Source organism: Arabidopsis lyrata, assembly GCF_000004255.2.
Source record: "Arabidopsis lyrata subsp. lyrata unplaced genomic scaffold ARALYscaffold_6, whole genome shotgun sequence".
In the NCBI taxonomy this organism is placed as follows: domain Eukaryota; kingdom Viridiplantae; phylum Streptophyta; class Magnoliopsida; order Brassicales; family Brassicaceae; genus Arabidopsis; species Arabidopsis lyrata.
In genome coordinates, this window is record NW_003302550.1 from 5,923,090 (window position 1) to 5,944,161 (window position 21,072).

Here is a 21,072-nt window from a genome sequence, read left to right on the forward strand (position 1 = left end):
TTTCAAAACTGAATCTAATATGGATATTATGTAACAGATCCGACATTGGATAGCGATATATCAAAGACATTGAAGAGTCTAATGTTACACAACGAATAAAGGAACTTTTGTTTTCATGTTTTCGAGAATGGAGACTACACACGATTATCTATGATGCTGTGTGTGTGTATCATCGAATATCTATTACAGACGCACTTACTAGATCAATCAAAAGAGTTCTGTAACCTTTTTCTTCCTCTGTACTGCAACACACCCATTTATTTGTCTCTCAAAAGCTTACGGGATTCAGCAGACATGAAATCGCACGCATGGTTTTGTGTTGCTTTAGGAATTTAGTCATCAGCTGGATCTTGTGGAGATTCTTCAGCACTGCGTTTGATTGTGATGACTGGGCATTCTGCATGCTTCACACAAAATTCACTCACAGTTCCAACAAATACCCTGTCCAGCAGTAGTAAACAAATGTGAATTTGATCAATATCTGTGATTTCAAGCTCCAGCAAGTGCAGTATAAAGTCTAAAGCATGGGCAGCGTTCGATTTCCATGAGGTGTCATCAATCATCATATGCAAGAAAAAGGTCACTGGAAATCTAATAAGATCAACTCATTCTTGATCTGTGTTTTTCCCAAACCCAACAAGGCAACTGAGACTACATAATGAAAGCATCAACAGGAACTTTTAAATCCCTTGATAGGCATTTCAAATCGAAAACCATGCTGATGGGTTGTGAATCCACGCCAAATAAACCAAATGACTAATTGATACGGGTATAAACTATAAAGCAGAGGATTGTACATACTTTTGGAATGGGCCGAGACCACGACTTCCCACAACCAGAAAATCTGGCCGGACTCGCCTGACTTCGTGGCATATTACTTCAGTGGGATCACCTTTCCGGATCCAGGCCTCGCACGCAACCTACAAATAATAATAGTTATCAAAAGTCATTGAAGGTTTTTAAGAGATTGTGATACGAGTGATGAGGGGCATAAAGACAGATGTGGATCCCCAATATATGAGTTAAAAGAGTCGTTTACCCCAATCTCATGACATTTTTTAACGAAAAACTCAAGAAGGTGAAGTCCTTTAGCCTTGTTACGCTCCCTCATTCCCCTGAAATCATCAGGGGAAGCATATATACTGTCCATGTCATCAAAACCTGCTTCCCAATTCATAATCAAAACAAGTAAGATCACCTTTATTAATGCTATCTGACAAACAAACAAAAACTATATAGATATCACATAAACATGAAGAAAGCCGCTTCCATAATATTTCTTAGAAATCAGAAACACAATTAACTATATAGATTCTTCTAACTGACCAAAAAAACAGTTCTTCTAAGTTCTCAGACTTGCATTGAAAACTCTACGACCCCTCGCAAACAGCTAAAACACTAGAGATCAAGTCTTAAGAAACACAGAATTTAGCCTGTATTGATCAACTTATACCCTAAACATATCCGTTGAGTATAATCATTGGAACTAATGATCAACAACATTAACCACAGATACAGACTCAAATCCAAGTATCAAAAACATTCGAAATTAACAATCGAAAGAGACGAGAACAGAGAAATAACCGTCTTCGTCTTGAACTTGAACGTGGAGCAAGAGAAGCTTGAAACCAGAGGTATTGGACCGAACGATCTTCTTCAGTGTCCACTCGAATGCCTTTTTGCTGCTTATCGACGCGTGTGGATAGCCTCTGAGAGTCGATTCATTCACCGCCACCATCACTCGAGTCGGCTCGCTCTCCATTATTGTTTCACCGACTCTCTCTCTCTCTCTTGAGCTCTCTGTTTGGTTCCTAAAAGAAGAAGGCGGGGAAGAAGGAACGAACTGAAAAAAAACAACTATGTCCGGCACAAGCAGAGAGGAAAGGGTATTGTACGCGGACGGTGCACAATTAGAGCACGATAACATAATAATTATGGGTCCCAACTAAAATGCGCACGGTCGGTTACGAGCAGACCTTTGTTAGTGGGCCCGACTATTAAATTTGTCTCGTATCTAGCCCAACTAATAAATTTGACAATTTGTTTATGAACGGGCCCATTTTTGTATAGAATTATTATTTATGTTTTCTTATTTTTTGGCTGGGTTTGTTTGTATTATTTGGTAGGCTTAGCTTGATTTTGTTAAAGACTTCAAGTTCAACGATTGTTGATATTTCAATTAGGGGGTGTTATTCAATGGTGGAGTTAAAGTCAATTCTTTAAGGTTTAGATTTGTTTTCTGATATTGGTTTTAAGAATCTGTTTGTGTGGATTTCAAAATCTCTGCAGTATATCTTGGATTTTGATTCTAATAATTTACTCATGAAACTCCAAAGAGGTTTCATTTGAAATGACTTAATATACAAATATTTTACAAGTCTTTTAGTTTAAAATAACACTGGATTTTACAAACCTTAAAGAATTGACCTTAACTCCACCATTGAATAACACCAAACTTTTAAAATCTAATGAAGTATAAGATCTAATAACACCAGATTTTAACGTTAGATTTATAATCATTAGTTGAATGACACTGGATTAGTGTTGGATTTCAATTCTATTAAAATATATTATTGAATAACACCACCTTAAAGATCTTGTCAAAAAAAAAAAAAATTTAATAAATATGATAAAACCTATGTTACTTTAAAAATAATGTTATGTGGATATTAGTGTGTTAAGAATTCATATCCCAATAATATTATACTTTAATAGAATCATTAAAACAAAAAAATTGAATAACAAAAGCTTTGGAATGTAATTACATTCGAGATTATGGAGGATTATACACAAATATATCTCTTTACAAGAATTCTTAAACTAATAAAGATTGAACTTTAAATGTTACTGATGATCTTTTTACGAATCAATCTACCAATAACCACTTCCTCTTTGTTTTATTTCACATGTAGTTTTATAAATCAAAGCAACGGCAGGAGTCTCTAAAATTGTCGAGCTTTCATGATATTTTGATTGAATGAACAAATTTTTGCAGTCATATATCACAAATGTGGTCTCTGGCATAGTGGATCGAGATGTATTGATGCGAATACGCTCACTAGCGAAACCTATCATTATCATAGAATAGAACACATAGACTAAAACATTCACATTTTATATTTATTTGAATATAACTAAAATCCTACAAATTGATCAATCATTGAATTCCAGTGAAAGAGACTCTACCAAATCCAAGATGACCAATCTGATACAACTCTAACCACACTCTCTCGGCTTCAACTCTTGCACTTATTCTCGACTCATCATGATCTCCTCCTTTACACGACGTCGTCTTCTCCTCCTCCTCCTCCTTCGTTAAACTCCCATCTCTCTCTACCACAAACCGGTGATCATCATAATCTCCGCCGCCATAACATCCCCCGACACCTCCGCAGCCGCATTTCTCGTCCCCCTCGGCTGTCTCAAACCGGCGGTGATGGTTATTATGATGATGAAACTCATCTTCACCGTTGATATTCCCGCGGCGTTTCCTCTTGTGTAATAGCCTCCGCTTTTTCTTATTCCGACCGCCGCCGAGACATCGCCGTCCGATCATCCACGGGACCTTGACGAAAGTGAGAGTAAGAAGGTTTATGATCGCACATGGACAGCAACAAAGCGCTACACAGTCAGCAATCGCCGCAGCCGCCCACGATCGGCATCTCTTACTGGAGCATTTGAGTTCGTTGCCGTGAGTGTGGTGGTTGAAATGCCGTCGTCGACGGCTCTCTTCGTCGACGGTGTCGTTTTGACAGTGGGTCCCGCCATGGGTTCTACGTGAAACTCGATGCGGGGTTTCCTCCATCAAAACAAAAGCCTACTACAACCAAAATAATACAGAAAAAAAAAAAGAGAGCTTTGTCACTGTGATATATATACGAGATACATCAATATGTATTAAATTTATGGATCAAAGTTTGAAAAAGTTTTGCTTACAAGTTGATACGTATAGGAAATAGTAAAATATACTAGTATATTAAAAAAAAAAAAAACAGAGAGATGTAGGAAACAACAACTCGAGATTTTCCATGCACTTTCACTTAATGACCAAGACAGTTCAGGTTTAGATTCACTATCCCCTCACGCTCTCCCTTAAGGCGCGTGTAAAGCACGACATGTAACGACTTGGTGTTTTTTTTTTTTCTCAAGTAAATCAAACATCTTATTAACGGCTTGAAGTCTTGAACCGTTTGGTCTAATGCTCTCGTTTAGAAAATGCAAGGAGCGCGTGGGAACAGATCCATATTATGATTTCTGGGGATTTTTACCATCCAAATATTAAAGTTTTTGAAAGATTTAAAAATGGGGTCCTTCTAGGGATATGTAATGAATTAATGGATTTTTTTTTGGGGACTCTCTGAGATTAATTGTGGTGTAGTAGCCTGGTAGGTATCTCGTTAATATTTTTTTGTTAATTTAAATTTTAAACAACGTTCAAAAAGTTGTATTGTAGTATATTTGTATTTAACATTTTCTTTTACGTTGTATGATAGAAATGGTCATTTTACATTTAGAAAATACTTTAAAAACATTTGTTATCCGAAGATATGCGACAAACAAAAGATGGAGATTGTTGTACCAACAAAGTTATGGTGATTAATATTTTCTTTTTTCTTTTTTTTTAAGGAAGGGATGATCTGGTGATTAATACTCTCTCTCTTCTTTAAGTTTGATGTTTTGGGTTTTGCACATAAATTAAGAAAAATTAATTTTTATATTATTTAATTATTTGTTTGTTTGTTTAATAATTTTAGTTTCACTTATTTCCTCTTCCTATTGGTTAGGATTAAAAATAATAATGATATTATTTCAAAACATCAAACTTAGTAGAACAAAAAAAATTTCAAAACATCAAACTATTAGGAACGGAAGGAGTATTATAGTGATTAATTGATGAGAACTATTTAAAGATTAATGTGGTAACGTGGATGTTAGTGGGAAGGATTCTCTTTCACGTGGATTGCCGGGTCTTCTTATGGCCCAAATACGTGGACCGTAATAAAATACTACAATTTAGAAAACAGTATAAAATAGATAGTATTGTTCATTTACACTTGAGTCCTCCTACTTAACTTATAATACAATTGATAATCATTAACCCTATAAAATAAGAGTCCTAGAAAGTCTATTTAGGAATCCCCCTGCAGTATAATTTTCAGTAAACGATAATATGTTTTTTAGATGTGTATGAACTACTTATTATTAATGGGCTATTGATCATGAAGATGTTAATTTTTTTTTTTTTTTTTTTTTAAGATGTTACTTTTGTTTTATATTAAAAATGAATTAAAGTTACTGCTTTTGACTCCTGCAAAGGTTGTAGAGTTGTTACAGTTGTATATATATTTCTGTTTCATCTTTACGAAAGCGAAAATCGTAATCAAATATTCTCAAATGCATTATGATTTATAACATAAATTACAAACCATCATATATGTTTCGTATTTAGAAATTAAAAAAAAAAATTGTATATTTCCTTTTTATCGGAGTGGGGACCTAGTACTATTGTCCCTTTTCACTTGTATAAGGTAAAAGTGCAAAATGGTGGGTAAATTAAAAAAATGTAATTTGCATGTTCATATACGATACTGATCATTTAGTGATATACGTATATATTAACACATATGATATACTTTTGTGTATATGGATATCATTATTAGAAGCTCAATTTCATTATCTATGGAAATATTCTTAAAAAGATACAATTAATATTAATTATGAAATATACAGTATGTTTGTATCTCCAATGTAGTAGTCACAAATTAAATGACACACATGCAACCTACAAATCCCTCTAATTAATCAGTTTTTAGGGTTAAAAATATATAAGCTCTTCGGAGATGTGAATCAACGATGAGCACTATAGCTAATTAAGATTATAATCGTAGTTAAGACCATAATAGTAACTGGGATTTATAGAAACCGGACCCCAACATAGAAACCCTAATTGAAAATGATGAGTCATGAGAGAAATGTAGAGATGATACCTTGGAGGATTCCTTAACTTGCTTTCTTTCTGGTAAATATATATAACTTTGGATGCATAAAGTTCAACAGAAATACAATTTCATTTGATGTGTTGTATATTGTAGTAATCTTAAGATATGATCTGTTGTTTTATGTTTGGGATGAATGAATATAAAGGAAAGAAAAGAAGAAGAAGAAGGAGAAGGGAGAAGGAGAATAAGGAGATGGGGATTAAGAAATATGATTTGGTCTAGCAAATGCTCCATTTATACATATATACACTTGTATTGCTTTCTCTCTCTCTTCTATGTGTGTGTATAAATATATAACTCTCTTTCAGAGACCTATTCGAATATTCACGTGAACGGAGCTTAATTTAATTGCGTTAATTATTATAATTGCAGTTTTTTTTAGCAGCTGAGTAAAGCTCTCTATTTGAATGAGTTAAACACGAATATATTTTTGGACATATTTTTGCATATACTGTACCTTTACTGTTATAATATATATCCATCCAAAACGTTAGCTTTACGTAATTAGACTTAAGCTAGCCTTTTTTTTTTGATGAACTAGTTAACCAAAACTTATGAGTAGATTATTCGTTATTAGCTTTGATACAATCAAATTGAAAGCCGGGAAGTGTGTGATATGTTTAGAGATTCAGTGATTCACGATAATGATAATCAAATAGAATTAAATGTCTATATAAGTGCAATTCAGTAAATTACAACGAGTCAACGACAATGGGTTAAATTTGGAAGAAGATAATGGAGTATATAAAACCATATATATGATAATGTGTGATGGTGGCTAAGTATTTTTCAATGATACGATGATGTAATCATGACTATATATATATATATATATATATATATAATATATATATATAAAATCTTTCAACTAAAAGTATATGATCATACTGATAAGAATATTCGTTTTTCCTCATTAAGATTACAATATCTATTACCAAATGAATCTTATTCTCATTAATCTTCAAAACTATACAATTGAGGGTTTATATACAACTCAAAACCAAGGCCTAAACCATAGCCTTAACCAATAATTAGAGACTCCTATACAATTAGAGACTCTCTATACAAACTCATACTCTATACAGACTCATATATCATAATAGTCCCCCTCAAGATGGGACGAATATATTGAGTAAACCCATCTTGCCAATGAGTTGATGAAATGGTGCTGGGTACAGGGGCTTAGTGAATGGATCTGCAAGTTGGAGATGAGTACGAACATGGAATAATTGAAACAAACCTGCGAGTAACCTCTCACGAACACTGTGGCAATCTCTCTCTATGTGCTTTGTGCGCTCGTGAAAGACAGGATTATTTGCAATGTGGATAGCTGCAGTGTTGTCACAGAATAGGAGAGTAGGTTTAGAAAGAGGAACCTTCAATTCCTTGAAGAAATTAGTGATCCAAACCAGCTCATCTGTGGACATGGAAAGACTGCGGTATTCAGCCTCTGCAGAACTTTTGGAGACGACAGGTTGCTTCTTGGACTTCCAAGAGATGAGGGAAGAACCAAGAAATAAGCAAAAACCTGAAGTAGAACGACGTGTGTCTAAACAGGAATCATAATCTGCATCAGCAAACATTTGTAGTTGTAATTCTGACTTAGCTGAGTAGAAAAGACCCTGGCCAATAGTTCCTTTGATGTAATGAAGAATCTTGTAAACTGCATGTTGATGAGCCTTGCGAGGAGCCTGAGAATACTGACTCAGCTTGTTCACAGCGAAGGTGATGTCAGGTCTCGTGATTTGCAAGTACATGAGCTTACCAATAAGGCGCCTGTAGGATTCTGCATCTACAAGATCTCCACCTCTGTCTTTGTAAAACTTGACGTGAGGATCCATTGGAATGCTAGAAGGTTTGCAGCCAAGTAGCCCTGCAGAATCAAGGAGATCAAGGGCATATTTACGCTGACAAATATGAATACCTTCGGCGGTTCTGGCAATCTCCAAGCCAAGAAAGTATTTCAAAGCACCAAGGTCACGGAGCTTGAAAAAAGACTTGAGCTGAGACTTTAGGATATCAACCTCTGAATCATTGTTACTGGAGATAATTATATCATCCACATATACCAATACACACAAGAACAAAGTATCAGTAATTTTCAGGAAACAAGTGTGATCAGAGTATGATTGAGTAAACCCCAGTGTAGTCAAGGTCTGAGAAAACTTTAAGAACCACTGTCGTGAAGCTTGCTTAAGGCCATATAAAGATTTGTTCAGTTTGCACACAGCATTAGGAGGCAAGGAGTCCCCCTGTTTGGCAGCATACCCAGGAGGAAGCCTCATGTAAATCTCCTCATCTAGATCCCCATTGAGAAAAGCATTGGAGATGTCTAGTTGAGTAAGAGAAAAATTATGTATAGCAGAAATAGCAAGAATCAGTTTTACTGAAGTCAGCTTTACCACTGGGGAATAAGTCTCATTGTAATCAATTCCTTCCTGTTGAGTATACCCTTTGGCAACCAAACGAGCCTTGTATCTCTCAATAGTACCATCAGAATTGAATTTCACTTTGAAAATCCATTTGCAGCCTATAGGAGTCTTATCCGGAGGCAAGGTGCAAATAGTCCATGTATCAGTTCCCTCCAAAGCATCCACTTCTTCATCCATGGCTCCACACCAAACCAGAAGTTCTTTTGCCTCAGCATAGGTTGAGGGTTCTTTTTCTTTGTCAATGGAAACCAGAAAAGAGAGATAAAGTGGATTGACTTTATCATAAGAGAGAAACTTGGATATTTCATGAGCGGTTGAAGACCCTACTGAATGACAGTAGTAGTCTTGAAGATAAGCAGGCTTTTTGGATCTCCTGTGTGATGTTTGAGCAGAAGGCTCAGGGACATTTTAACAGATTCAACAGAAGGTTGAATTGCTGCAGAAGATGAAGGTACAGAAGGACTTTCATCAGATATATGAGGCGACACAGGAGATGATTGAGACTGATCATGGAAAAAGGATGTTGTATCCATAGAAAGATCAGAACCAATAAACGGAAAGAGCTCTTCATGAAACACTACATGTCTAGAGACAATAATAGCGTTAGATTCAATATCAAGAAGCTTGTAACCCTTGTATCCAGTTGGATAACCTAGGAAAGCACAAGCACGAGCTCTAGGATCAAATTTGTGTCTGTTCTTGGGTGAAGTGGAAGCATAACAAAGACAGCCAAAAACTTTTAATTGAGAATAGTCAGGAAGTTTCTTTGTCATAGCTTCAAAAGGACTTTTATTGTTTAAGATAGGAGCAGGTAAACGATTTATTAGATGAACTGCAGTAAGAATACAGTCACCCCAATAAGGAAGAGGAATATTAGATTGAAAAAGAAGAGATCTAGCAACATTGAGGATGTGCTGATGTTTTCGTTCAACAACAGAGTTTTGTTGTGGGGTTTCAGGACAAGAATGATAAGATTGAATGCCTTTAGACTGATAAAAGGCTAGAAAATTGAGTTCCGGAGCATTGTCAGACCTAACCCCCTTAACTTTACTCTGAAACTGAGTTTCTACCATAGTGAGAAAGGTTGGGAAAACTTGAAGAACATCAGACTTATTCTTAAGAAGATATACCCAAGTAGCCCTAGAATAATCATCCACTATAGTTAGAAAATATCGAAAACCATCATGAGTAGGGACAGAAAAGGGACCCCAAGTGTCAATGTGAACTAGATCAAAAGGATTATCACTGAGTTTATTTTGAGAAACAAAAGGTAAATGTTTTTGTTTTGAAAGATGACAAACTTTACAGTGATGTTCTGTATCAGTTTTGATTTTATTGAAAGACAAAAGAGATTGCATGGACTGAAGTCTAGACATAGAGAGGTGACCTAGACGTTTATGCCACATGTCGGGGCTGGAAACAGAAGCAGCAACAATAGGAAGAGAAGTACCTGGACTTGAAACTGACTCGATGTCCAGAAAATATAGATTAGCCACTTGCCTACCCTTCCCAATCATTAAGTCCCGAGTAGGATCCTGTATACCACAATAGAGTCTATCAAACCAAACTCTACAGTTTAGACTATTGGTTAAAGTACTGACACTAAGGAGGTTAAATTTGAATTGAGGGATGTACAAGACATCATGAAGGATCAAATTTCTACCCAAGTGTATAGTACCTATCCCAACAATGCTCACAAGAATCCCATTAGGAAGATTAACATTGTTTTGAATTTGTTTGAAGGTAAGGAAAGAAGCTTTATCATGAGAAATATGATTGGTTGCTCCTGAATCTATCACCCAAGCATCAATGGCAGGAAGTTTACCATTGACAGAACAGATAAAAGGCCTATCAATTCCGGTAAAAGAACAAGTGATAGAGGGATAAAAAGTACCGGAAATTGGGCACATGGTTGAGGAAGAAGGGACAGAAGATGCTGAGACAGAGTGAACTTCTGGAGTGGGAGTAGAGGTAGGAATCTGAAGCTTGCTGCTGAGGTATGAAACAAGCTGTTGAATCTGAGTAGGAGACAGATCACTATCAGTGGAAGAAGGATTAGCAGAGCAGTCATCAGTAGTCACAGCAGCCACAACAGACGGTTTGGTGTCAGTCCTCTGATTTGGCTTAAAACTGGTAGGATAACCATGCTTTTTGTAGCATTTATCAATCACATGACCAACTTTTCCACAGAAAGTACAATAAGGCCTGTCTTTCCGCATGAATGAAGAAGTCTGAGCAGTACCTGGAGATGATGAATGAGAAACCTGAAATGCTGCAGAGGCAAGAGCAGTTGGAAGAGGAACCTTTGCGCATCTCTGGCTATCATCTTGATCCAAGAGATTAAAAACTTCAGACAAAGTAGGTAAGACTTTCTTCATCAAAATGCGACTCCGGATACCTTCATAACAATCATTTAAACCCATCAAGAAGTCAATGACACGATTAGTTTCTTTCTCAGCAAGTAAATCCTCAACAGTGTGTGGTGTGAGCTGAATGTTAGAGAGCTCTTCCCACAGAGTCTGAGTTTGAGTGTGATAAGATGACAGATCCATGCTGCCTTGATGGAGAGAGTGAAGCTGATGACGAAGCTTGTAGAGGCGAGGAAGGTTTGACTTATGAAAGCGTGTGTGAAGATCTTTCCAGATATCCGAAGCATGTTTGATGTAGAGGATACTAGCATAAATCTTCTTAGAGACGCTATTCAACAACCACGATTTCACCATGCTATTGCAACGACACCAGATCTTATGATAAGGATCAGATTCATCAGGTTTAACAATAGATCCATCAAGAAAACCAAGCTTATTCTTAGCTTCTAGACTCGTGGTCATAGCAACAAACCAGACGCCATAGTTATTACCATCTAGAGGTTCAGCTACTAAAACGAGTCCAGGATGATCAGAATTTTGCAGGTAAAAGGGAGAGTGGATATTATCCGGTGAATCTGATACCTCAAAAGAGTCGTGTGAAAGAGAACGACGAGCTGGAGCACGATCAGTGATTGGAGCAACGCGATTCGCCGATCCTGAAGTCGCGGGAGGTGGAGGATGTCCAGATGACTCGCCGCGAGCTCGAGGTGACAACGCCGTGCCGGATTCCGGCGAATCGGGAGCAACGGAACGATACTTCGACTTGCAATTGCGTTTTCCCATTGATAATCAAAGACAGCTTCAAATCGAAAAATCCGTAGCTGAGAATGCACAGGAGAACGAAGACAAGCAAGAATCGAAGAAGAGAAAGCTCATAGAGCTTGAAATCGGAGGAAAAAATCCGGCGAGAAGCCGACGAAGCTCCGATGAAGCGGAAGTGTTTGTTAGAATGAGATTAAGATATTTTGCTCTGATACCATATTACCAAATGAATCTTATTCTCATTAATCTTCAAAACTATACAATTGAGGGTTTATATACAACTCAAAACCAAGGCCTAAACCATAGCCTTAACCAATAATTAGAGACTCCTATACAATTAGAGACTCTCTATACAAACTCATACTCTATACAGACTCATATATCATAATAATATCTATATAATAATTCGACTTTACGTGTACAATATACTTTATATAGGAGATTTCTTGAGGAACTCTTGAGGGAAATAAAGAGCCAATAATTCTAGTTTTGTAATTTATTAGTTATCGATTAACGTAATCATCAAATTAAAATCTTCTTGATCTGTGTTACATCACATGACTTGGCACTCCTAAGAAATACAGCATGTACTTTCCGACTTTAATTGGTGTTACGATGGTAAAATGTAAAGTTGTAACTATAACCTGCTACTCTGCTAGGCTGCTAGTAAAGTTCGGAATCGGATGCATGTAACCTTTTTGTTTTTTTTTAACCTCTTTAAACTAGCTCTCTCGTTACGCCGTGTATACAAACGATTATATATGATCCGATTTTAAAATACTCATATATCTTATTTTTAGCATATAATGTTATATCTTAAATTAATTTTAGCTTAATAATTCAATTAGCATATATATAATGGCATCGAGGCCCTCCACAACATGAGGGTTGAAAATTGAGCTGCCATTACATTTCAAAACTGTAGTCCTATAGACTGTAGTGTAGACGATACTTAGGGGTCGATATATACTTCTATCTATTCATAATTATTTTTTGAATTTGTTTTTTGTTAAAGACGTTGTTTGACATTTTTGTTAAAAAGACACCAATTGTGAAATCAGCCCCATCTTTTGAAATTTCTTCACTAATGTTGTCGATCAGTGATGATCCAAAAAAAATAAAAAAATTCTTTGGTTAAACAATTTGTAAATTCAAATGTTTTTCTTGGTTCATGTAACCAATATTTCCTCATAGTTTCACATAGGTGTAACCGGTTAGAGTTATCAGTAATATAAAATCAATAAGAATAAGTTTTTGTACGAATTTATAGGAAATATCGGAGCTTAGTGTTTGATGAGTCCCGAAGACAGAGAGAATCAAATCATGGGAACTCGGCCCAATTTGTGTTGCTTTCCATGCATTTCCACAATATTTTTCTAGTGCTAAATAAAAAGAACAAATACCCAAAACAGAAATATTTATTCATTTGATAAATTTGAGTGACTTCTAAGCAGCCAAAAGTATCTTAGAGTATGCACTTGATCAGGTTGCGTTTAATGATGGATATAAGTAAGTACAATGGTAATAGTGCCATGAAAATGATATACATTAAAGTTCCTACATTTCAGTGCTGCATTTAGGAGTTGAGTTATTGCAGAATTGATATAAGTTCGTTATATATAGTTTCAAATATTTGCATAAAATATTTTTCTAGTAACCTTATAAAATTATTATTTGTGTTTTATTTTTTTTGTGATTTTCCGTGAGTTTGAACTTAAAAAAAAGGACAGCGTCGTTCACGCCTATTTCTCTCTGGTGCTGCCCTTTGGCGTGACTTTGTCTTCATAACACATTGCACGTGCACTAGACTCTCCGATCGCCACGTCAGCTACTGAGATGCTTTTTTTCTTATTGAAACGGAAAAAAGAAGTGAAAAGAGTGTAACTCACTCGCTTCGCCGCCTGGCTGCAGACACATCAGTCTCTTCTTCATGTTAATCATTTGTTCTGCTGTTTTTTCTTTAACTATCACCAACTATATGTTGACATGTGTCATTCACTGTACGTCCCTGGTTCGAACAGCTTGCTTGTTGGCATGAACCGGTTGCGTGTTGGACGAACTCGTTTATTCATATCATTAAAATGTTTGATTTATCAGAAAAAAAAGAAATACTATGTGTATATACTTTTTGATGATGATCACAAATAAAAGAAAATAAATTTATATAATTTGATAATCATTTTGCACCGGCCAGAAACAAATTTACTTATTGTGTATATCGTCTTTATTTGCTCGTTATTGACTTATTGTTAGTTATCCAAAATAGGAAAAAATAGTATAAATTTTTCCAATAATTTAAAAATTTTCAACGAATACCAACTCTACCGGCCCTTTACAACAACCTCCCTCCACACAAACCACATTCGTACAAATAACAATGATTATCATTTTTTTATTTGATATTGATGAATGATTATCATTATAAGAAAATTAAACAAGAAGAAAGCATAATTATAAAAAGAAGAAAAGAATAAGAGCAAAACACCACGTCAACAGCTTAGAATTGCTCCTTAAAATTTTTGTCGTGTCTAGCTAACTTTCATGGTAGCAACTTCGTAGAGTTCTTGACATAAGGTCTAAAAGCTTTTTATCTGATATTTGTAAAGAAGCATCTGTTTCTGCGTTTGCGTCTGAATCGTTGTTGTTACCGCAAATCTTTTCGATTTGAACACCGATATCTTTAGCAAGTTTTTCAGCACCATCTCTAGAGAGAATGGTGTCGAAACAAATGTATCTACCAAACGCAGTTTTATTACCCAAACCTTCCCACAAACATACGTGAGCTTTAGCCAACTTGTTCACATCCATTGTCGCTAATAATCCGTTACTATACATCTCTTTTGCTCCTGCATTTTTGTAAACAATTGTAAATTTAAAAAAAAAAAGTCAAGCACTTATTAGCTGTCTTTTGTCTCTTTATCAGAATGGACCACCCGTGAACTACGTACACATATGCTAATACTATTTGTTTGCAGCTATCTATATAATAATAACATTATTCTTGGACGGTTTCTCAATTTTGGATTCATATTCATTATTCATTATAAGGTTTGTTCTAAATTTACCTTTGAGATAAGCTAAGGTTGAAGTGGAGTTACGGTTGAAGAAGTCAGGACCAGTTATAAGAGCAGGACATATAGTTGCAAGCTTTAATCCTTTTGAATCCGCAATTCTCCACGCAGCTTTCTCGGCTTTGAGTTTTCCAAGTGCATACCAAAGCTGTGAATTTAGTATAAAGGATGTTAATTATGGTCTTATATAATTTTTGAAGAATCTTAGAGCTAGTATGAACACTATGATATGTAACAAATTGTACCTTGTTATCGATGCAGAGTTGTTCGTCGCTCCAGCTTTCTTCGTTGATAACAGAGTAATCAAGATTGTTGTAGGTATTGTTTTGCCAAGTGCAGGCTAAGAGAGATGATGTGAAGACACATTTTCTCACTGAGGATGTTCTTGTACACGCTTCGATTACATTCTCGCTCACTTTTGCTTCTAATTCTGCCATTGATTTCTGCAAAACACAACAATGAAAATGGGTTACACTTCATAAACCGTACTATAAATTTTTGTTAGAACGAGTAATTATGACAGGTTGTAAAAGTAAAAACCAAAAAAAATGAACTTCTTGATAGTACGTACTCTTACACAAATTGGTAGGTCCAGTTATGCTATTGATTTTATGATGACATGTGTGATATGTTTTTTACGGAACAAAGGTTTTGGTACGTAGACGTTCCAATAAATAGTGGCCATGGGTTAGAAAGGTGTATCGGTACGATTCACATCGTAATCAGACACTTACACAAAACCCTTATGTAGATAGTTGTCCCTGTCAGTAGGTAGACAAGCTTTCTAAGGTAGTTCACATGCAGTTACTCTATAAGATAAATAAACCTATCAATCTAAAAGTGTATAAAATTCATAATGCTAATTAATTACTATATGATGACTCTCTCTTTCTGGATCAGGTGGTTGATGATGAATTAGTCAATTGTTAACAACAGAAAAGAAATCAACCAAATCTTCAAATAAAGTAAAATATTTTCAATCTATTCCAAAAAGTGTTGAAATGTCACAATGCAAGAGCTATCAACTCTATTTATTATTTTGGTTGTGAAGAGCTATCAACTCTTTCAATGTCATTTGGGTGAGGAAGATTTTTTTTTTTGTCAACAAAAGGAGAAAACACAAACGAAGCAAGGAGACAAAAAGATGTACTAAAGATTTTAAGGGCATTGAAATTTATGGTAGAAAATTAAGCTAACTTACTTACTAAGAACCAACCTCAACTCATAACCACTTTCTTAACGAAAAGCAGAGCCACTAAAAGATATTCTAGAAACAAAACTAGGGACAGAAAAAATTCTGAAGGAAATTAAAATATTATCTTAATTTGACATATCTATAAGCTACACAGTCTCATATTCACACCCCGACACGTACGCCACTAAATTTTGTTTGACCATAACGAAAAAAAAAAAGTCATTTGATTCAGCAGAAAGTATAAGTAATTCTTCCATGTTTATTATACAAATTCACTAGTACGAGTTTATTAGTATTAGAATGTAACTAACTAGTCATGTTCATGTACATTAAATGTGATGTATGCCTTCGTAGGAATTTATGAAACGTATCTCCATTGTTATGCACACACAAACACATTGTATAGAGGAAGATAAAAATGAAACATACCGAATATCCAGAGACTCCAGCAGGATCAACAAACGCAGAAGTGTGGAAAACCCCAGCACAACCATCAAACGCCTTAAGCAAACTCTCGATCTCTGTTAATCGAGAAACCACTGAAGTAATCCTGTTGCTAAACGACGCCGTTTCAGCGTCGGCTTCCATTTCGCTCACTTTCTCTTTGTCCTCTGCATTTTCAGAGTTGGAGAAAGAAAAAAATCAAACATAAATCCTCAAAAACTCTTAACTATATTAGACCTTTTCTGTAACAAATATTCGAATCACATAAACAAAAGACTTTGCAATTTACCCCACCAAAAAAAAAGAAAAAAAATTAGATTAGTACTAACTCCAGAATCCAAGCATTAATTTCTCAAAATATGTGTGTACTAATTTATGGATTTCAACGTTAATCAATAATTAGCAAGGAAGGAAACAACGTAACATATAAAATGAATCAAAATAAAGATTATTTTCCAAAAATCTTTCCAATAATTAAAAGTTTAAAACAGTAGCGACCAAAATTACCTGGACAATCAACGACGATTCTAACGGAGTATCCATGAACAAGAAGACGTTTAACGATGGCACGACCAAGATAAGAAACACCACCAGTTACACAAACCAATCTGTTTCCGGAGTCAGAATCCAGATCCATGGCATTTCTTGATTTACCACCACCACGAGAGCCTCTAAATCCGTCATCGTCTCTCCTCCTTTGCACAGCGGCGCACATGAACTCCTTGAGCTCCGCCGAGAACGTCTCCGTCGCACGTACAATCCTCATAGTCGGAGTAAAGAATCAACAAATGAACAAATGAATGAAGGAGTTGAGAATTACTCTTCTTTGTTCACTGTCCTCTGAATCTTCTTGTTTCGTTGGCTCTATAGGTTCAGAGTCGGTAGAGAGAGATACACAGAGGATTGAGAAATGAGGAAGAAGATATTTATAGAGAGAAAGAAACAGAGGCCGTTACACATGACACGAGAATGCTAAAGAGTCTCTCATTTTTCGAAGAAAAACAAGTGTAATCGAAAATCAGCTTTATCGGCTCGGCTCGGCTTCTTATTATAGTATATACGTACGATCCCATCTACGGTGTATATTTATTATTTTTACCTATAAAAAACACTATATATATACGTTTTTATTGTTACAAAAATTTGATATCTTTTACATCACCTATGATCAGTGTTCTAAAAAGCGGTCTAGGCGGTCGCCTAGGCCCCGACTAGGCGCTAAGCTTTCATGCGACGCCTAGATAACCGCCTTGACCGCCTAAAATTACATAGATCTTGTTTAATGTATTTTTTCAATTTCAATTAGAGTTTTATTTATATATATAGTTATAAATATTCATATATTGTTTAATATAAATATAAATAAATATTTTATCTAATTTTTATTTATAATTTCATAATTTTTAGTTTTATATAGATATTTTATATAACTTTTATATATAATATCATATTGATAATGTTTTATGTTATAAACGTCTAAACCGCCTAAAAAATCGTCTAGGCCCCGATTAGGCGTTCTAGGCGCTAGGCACTGGGTCACCGCCCGCTTAGCGCCTAGCGCTTTCTTGAACACTGCCTATGATAAGTGTCATCAAAGTGAGAACTAAATTATGTTATTTAGTCTCTTTATTTTTATTTTTTATTTTTATGTACGTAGTGTAGTAAACACGATACTACTACATATATATCTGAAATAGAAGGTTTTTTAAAAAAAAAATCGTGTAATTACAAACAAAGTCAGATTTGTTACAGATTACATAGTAAATTAAATTAATTTAATGATATATTGGCTTTAATTAAAATCGAGCTGCCGTATTACATGACTGGTTATTTTGAATGTACGTGGTTTCGGTCCAAACCGGTCATGCGGTCAAACTAGTTGACCCCTGATAATACGACGGCTAACTGGATTAGTTAAGAAGACAAAGACTTAACTAAATATATTTGGGTAAACTGTTACTTGTACTGTTTTAACGTCAAAACGTGTTTTTTTCTTTTTTTTGTACTATCGAGTATTGACCCGTTATTTTTCTGATGGAGTGTAATTTGGGTGGACTAGACGTGAATAAATAAGAAACAAAACGAAATTTTTTCACACATAACCACTCACATGCATTGTTTTTCCTCCCATTCCTTTTTCATATAGTTGTTGTTCTCCTCACTTTTTAATAATTTTTTTACTTCTCAGCATATTTAAAAAAAATCTTTTATTTTCATTTTCTATGCTATGAACTACCTACTAATAAATAACTATGGAATGTATAAAGGAATATATTTTGTTTATACACATAGGGAATAGGTGTTTGACAATCCACGCATTTGAATATTGTGTGACTTACAAATAACAAATACTAGATTTTACCCCGCGGTACACCGCGGGTCAATTTTTTTATAACTAAAAATTATTTAGCAAAATTTTAAGTTGAATTTGTTTTGTTAATATTGTTTATTTTGTTTAGTGTTTCTGATTTTATAATTAAATTTTGATTTTAAATTCTAAGATTTCATCCATAGTATATTGTTTAATATTAATATCGATCTAAACCCGTTGCACCATATAACCCCGTCCCGTAAAATTAAACATCATTTTTTATTTTTTTTGAATAATATTTTTATCCACTACGGGTCGCAGGTTCATGCGGATAAGCCCGTGGAGAGTTGCGGGTTTGCGTGTCGACCCGCCAAAAGAGAAGCTATCTTTTGAAACCTTTTGTTTTATTTAGAGGTTTTGAGAAAGTATCCCTAAAAATAATTTTCATTATATGAAAAAAAAAAAAAGTAGAAGAAATTGTAATATCAATATTCCTGATTTTTACATCACTCGTTACTATTAATTTTTTTCTTTTTTGCAGATAAAAATCAGAAGTTAACTAAGTCGAGATTTTTAAAAAGATTGTGTAGAGATTTTTGGTAAATTGTTGAGAACATATTTGATTTCAAAATCTTTACTTAAATAGATAAGGAAAGATTTTGTACAAACTTTTGCTAAATAATGAGAAATGAATTTCATTTAACAATCTTTACTTAAATAAAATAAATCTAAATAATTAATGCTAATGGCATGCCATTGTAAATACTTCTCAACTTCAGGATTTATTTGCTAATTGTGATCCAAAAATGTATATATAGATGCATATATATTAGCATTTACCTATAAAGTATCTACACATACAATATATGATTTAATGCGTGCATAATTGTATATTGTTAAAATTTATATACTAGACATAAACTTGGTTAGGAAAAATCATTGCCAGCTACACGAATTATACGCTAACACATCACCACACATGCAGACTATTTTAATGTCTCGCTAACTAACGAACTATTGGTATTACATACAGACATCACCGAACTATCATCGGTTATGTGTGCAACTCCATAACCATCATTTTCAGATAATATAAATGTCTTGTTAACTACACGAAGTTTTTTTTTTTGTCAACTACACGAAGTATTTTCCATCACATTTTTTTAAAAAAAAAGTAGTTAACAAGACATTTATATTATTTGGAAATAATGGTTATGGTGTTGCACATATAACCGATGATAGTTCGGGGATGTCCGTATGTAATATCAATAGTTCGTGTAGTTAGCGAAACATTAAAATAGTCTGCATGTGTGGTGATGTGTTGGCGTATAGTTCGTGTAGCTGGTCCACTTGTTTATCATAAAACGAATAGAAAAAAATTGAAGACACTAATTAATAAACTTCCAAAAATGTCAAATCGTACAAAATGCTCATGTTTTCAACATTGTAGTTCTTGTTTTTAAACGTAAGTAAATTAATGGTGCAACACATCGTCTCGTCACCAACTCCTATTGCTTTATGGGTTAGTATTTCTTTAAATTGAAAAAGTCTAATCTATTACTCTTGCAGTCTTGCATAGAAGGTCTCGTAAGGCCAAAAAGAAAAAGGCAAAATCTACTACTCAGGAAATCATTAAAGCTATTCCATGATAAGCTTCACTATTATTATAAGGAAATTAATTGTTATTTGATGACATCTTAAGTAAACCTAATACCGCCACTGACAATAGCAATGAATATATATATGACATTTGAGAATATTTAAAGATTATCCACAATATGATCCGTATAGGGAATTGAATGAAACATTTTAATATCGATTTCGTATGCTTTTTTTACTATACACTAATACAATCTATATATTTATTATTCAGAGATTAATATTAGTTAACTATCGTAAATTCGTAACTCGTAAGCGTCAGCTTATTAAGCCCACTTTTGGTCAAATAATTAACGAGTGGAAAAAATGAAGTTGCAGATAATAGTGGTCAAATTTGCAAATGCTTTTGGGCCAACTTAACATATGATCTCACCACGAAGTTACAAGTCAGTACAATTTAGAGAATAATGGTCAAACACTATCGCATTTGTTTTTGTTTGACGAACATTGTCATATCAATATGTACAAATATGACTTACCCAAAAATATATTCTCTGCGTAGCATAATTAAATATATATATTTTAATAGAGACATGTACAATTCTTATAATGATTGAATATTGACGGTATTAGGGTTATAATCAAGAACACTTTGGAATATATAGTTAGAATCTTGAAAGCTAAAAAATAAATGATTCGTTTAATATAAAAATTGTTACTTACCTGTAAATTTGTAAAATGACACTATCGATTATATTTTATTTTTATTAACGAAAATAGTGAAATCGTAGATTAATAATGATGCAATGACGTTTTTTTAAAGAAAGTATAATGCTGCAACAAATTACAATTTCACATACTTGTGAGTTGTGACTATTAGATAACATGTG

General features: G+C 34.5%; 3 protein-coding genes across 4 annotated transcripts; all 3 read right to left on the reverse strand.

Annotated features, from left to right (window-relative positions):
* Positions 1-1,890, reverse strand: LOC9307696 (universal stress protein A-like protein). Its single transcript, XM_002873638.2, has 4 exons — positions 1,585-1,890; positions 1,040-1,161; positions 802-920; positions 1-441 (listed from the first exon to the last, which is right to left on the reverse strand). Exons 1-4 carry the CDS (start codon positions 1,760-1,762, stop codon positions 333-335), a joined length of 528 nt encoding a protein of 175 aa, XP_002873684.1. The 5' UTR covers positions 1,763-1,890; the 3' UTR covers positions 1-332.
* Positions 1,891-3,040: 1,150 nt separating this feature from the next.
* LOC9309753 lies at positions 3,041-6,238 on the reverse strand. 2 transcript variants are annotated; one of them, XM_021023836.1, is made up of 2 exons: positions 5,988-6,238; positions 3,041-3,817 (listed from the first exon to the last, which is right to left on the reverse strand). In XM_021023836.1, exon 2 carries the CDS (start codon positions 3,803-3,805, stop codon positions 3,158-3,160), a length of 648 nt encoding a protein of 215 aa, XP_020879495.1. In that variant the 5' UTR covers positions 3,806-3,817; positions 5,988-6,238; the 3' UTR covers positions 3,041-3,157. The 2 variants fall into 2 exon arrangements, with proteins under 2 accessions (XP_020879495.1, XP_002873685.1); XM_002873639.2 differs by having other exon boundaries at positions 3,041-3,820; positions 5,988-6,076.
* A 7,587-nt stretch (positions 6,239-13,825) lies between these two features.
* LOC9309754 (cinnamoyl-CoA reductase-like SNL6) lies at positions 13,826-17,257 on the reverse strand. Its single transcript, XM_021023040.1, has 5 exons — positions 16,780-17,257; positions 16,258-16,439; positions 14,879-15,076; positions 14,628-14,781; positions 13,826-14,408 (listed from the first exon to the last, which is right to left on the reverse strand). Exons 1-5 carry the CDS (start codon positions 17,036-17,038, stop codon positions 14,095-14,097), a joined length of 1,107 nt encoding a protein of 368 aa, XP_020878699.1. The 5' UTR covers positions 17,039-17,257; the 3' UTR covers positions 13,826-14,094.
* Between the last annotated feature and the right edge of the window lie 3,815 nt (positions 17,258-21,072).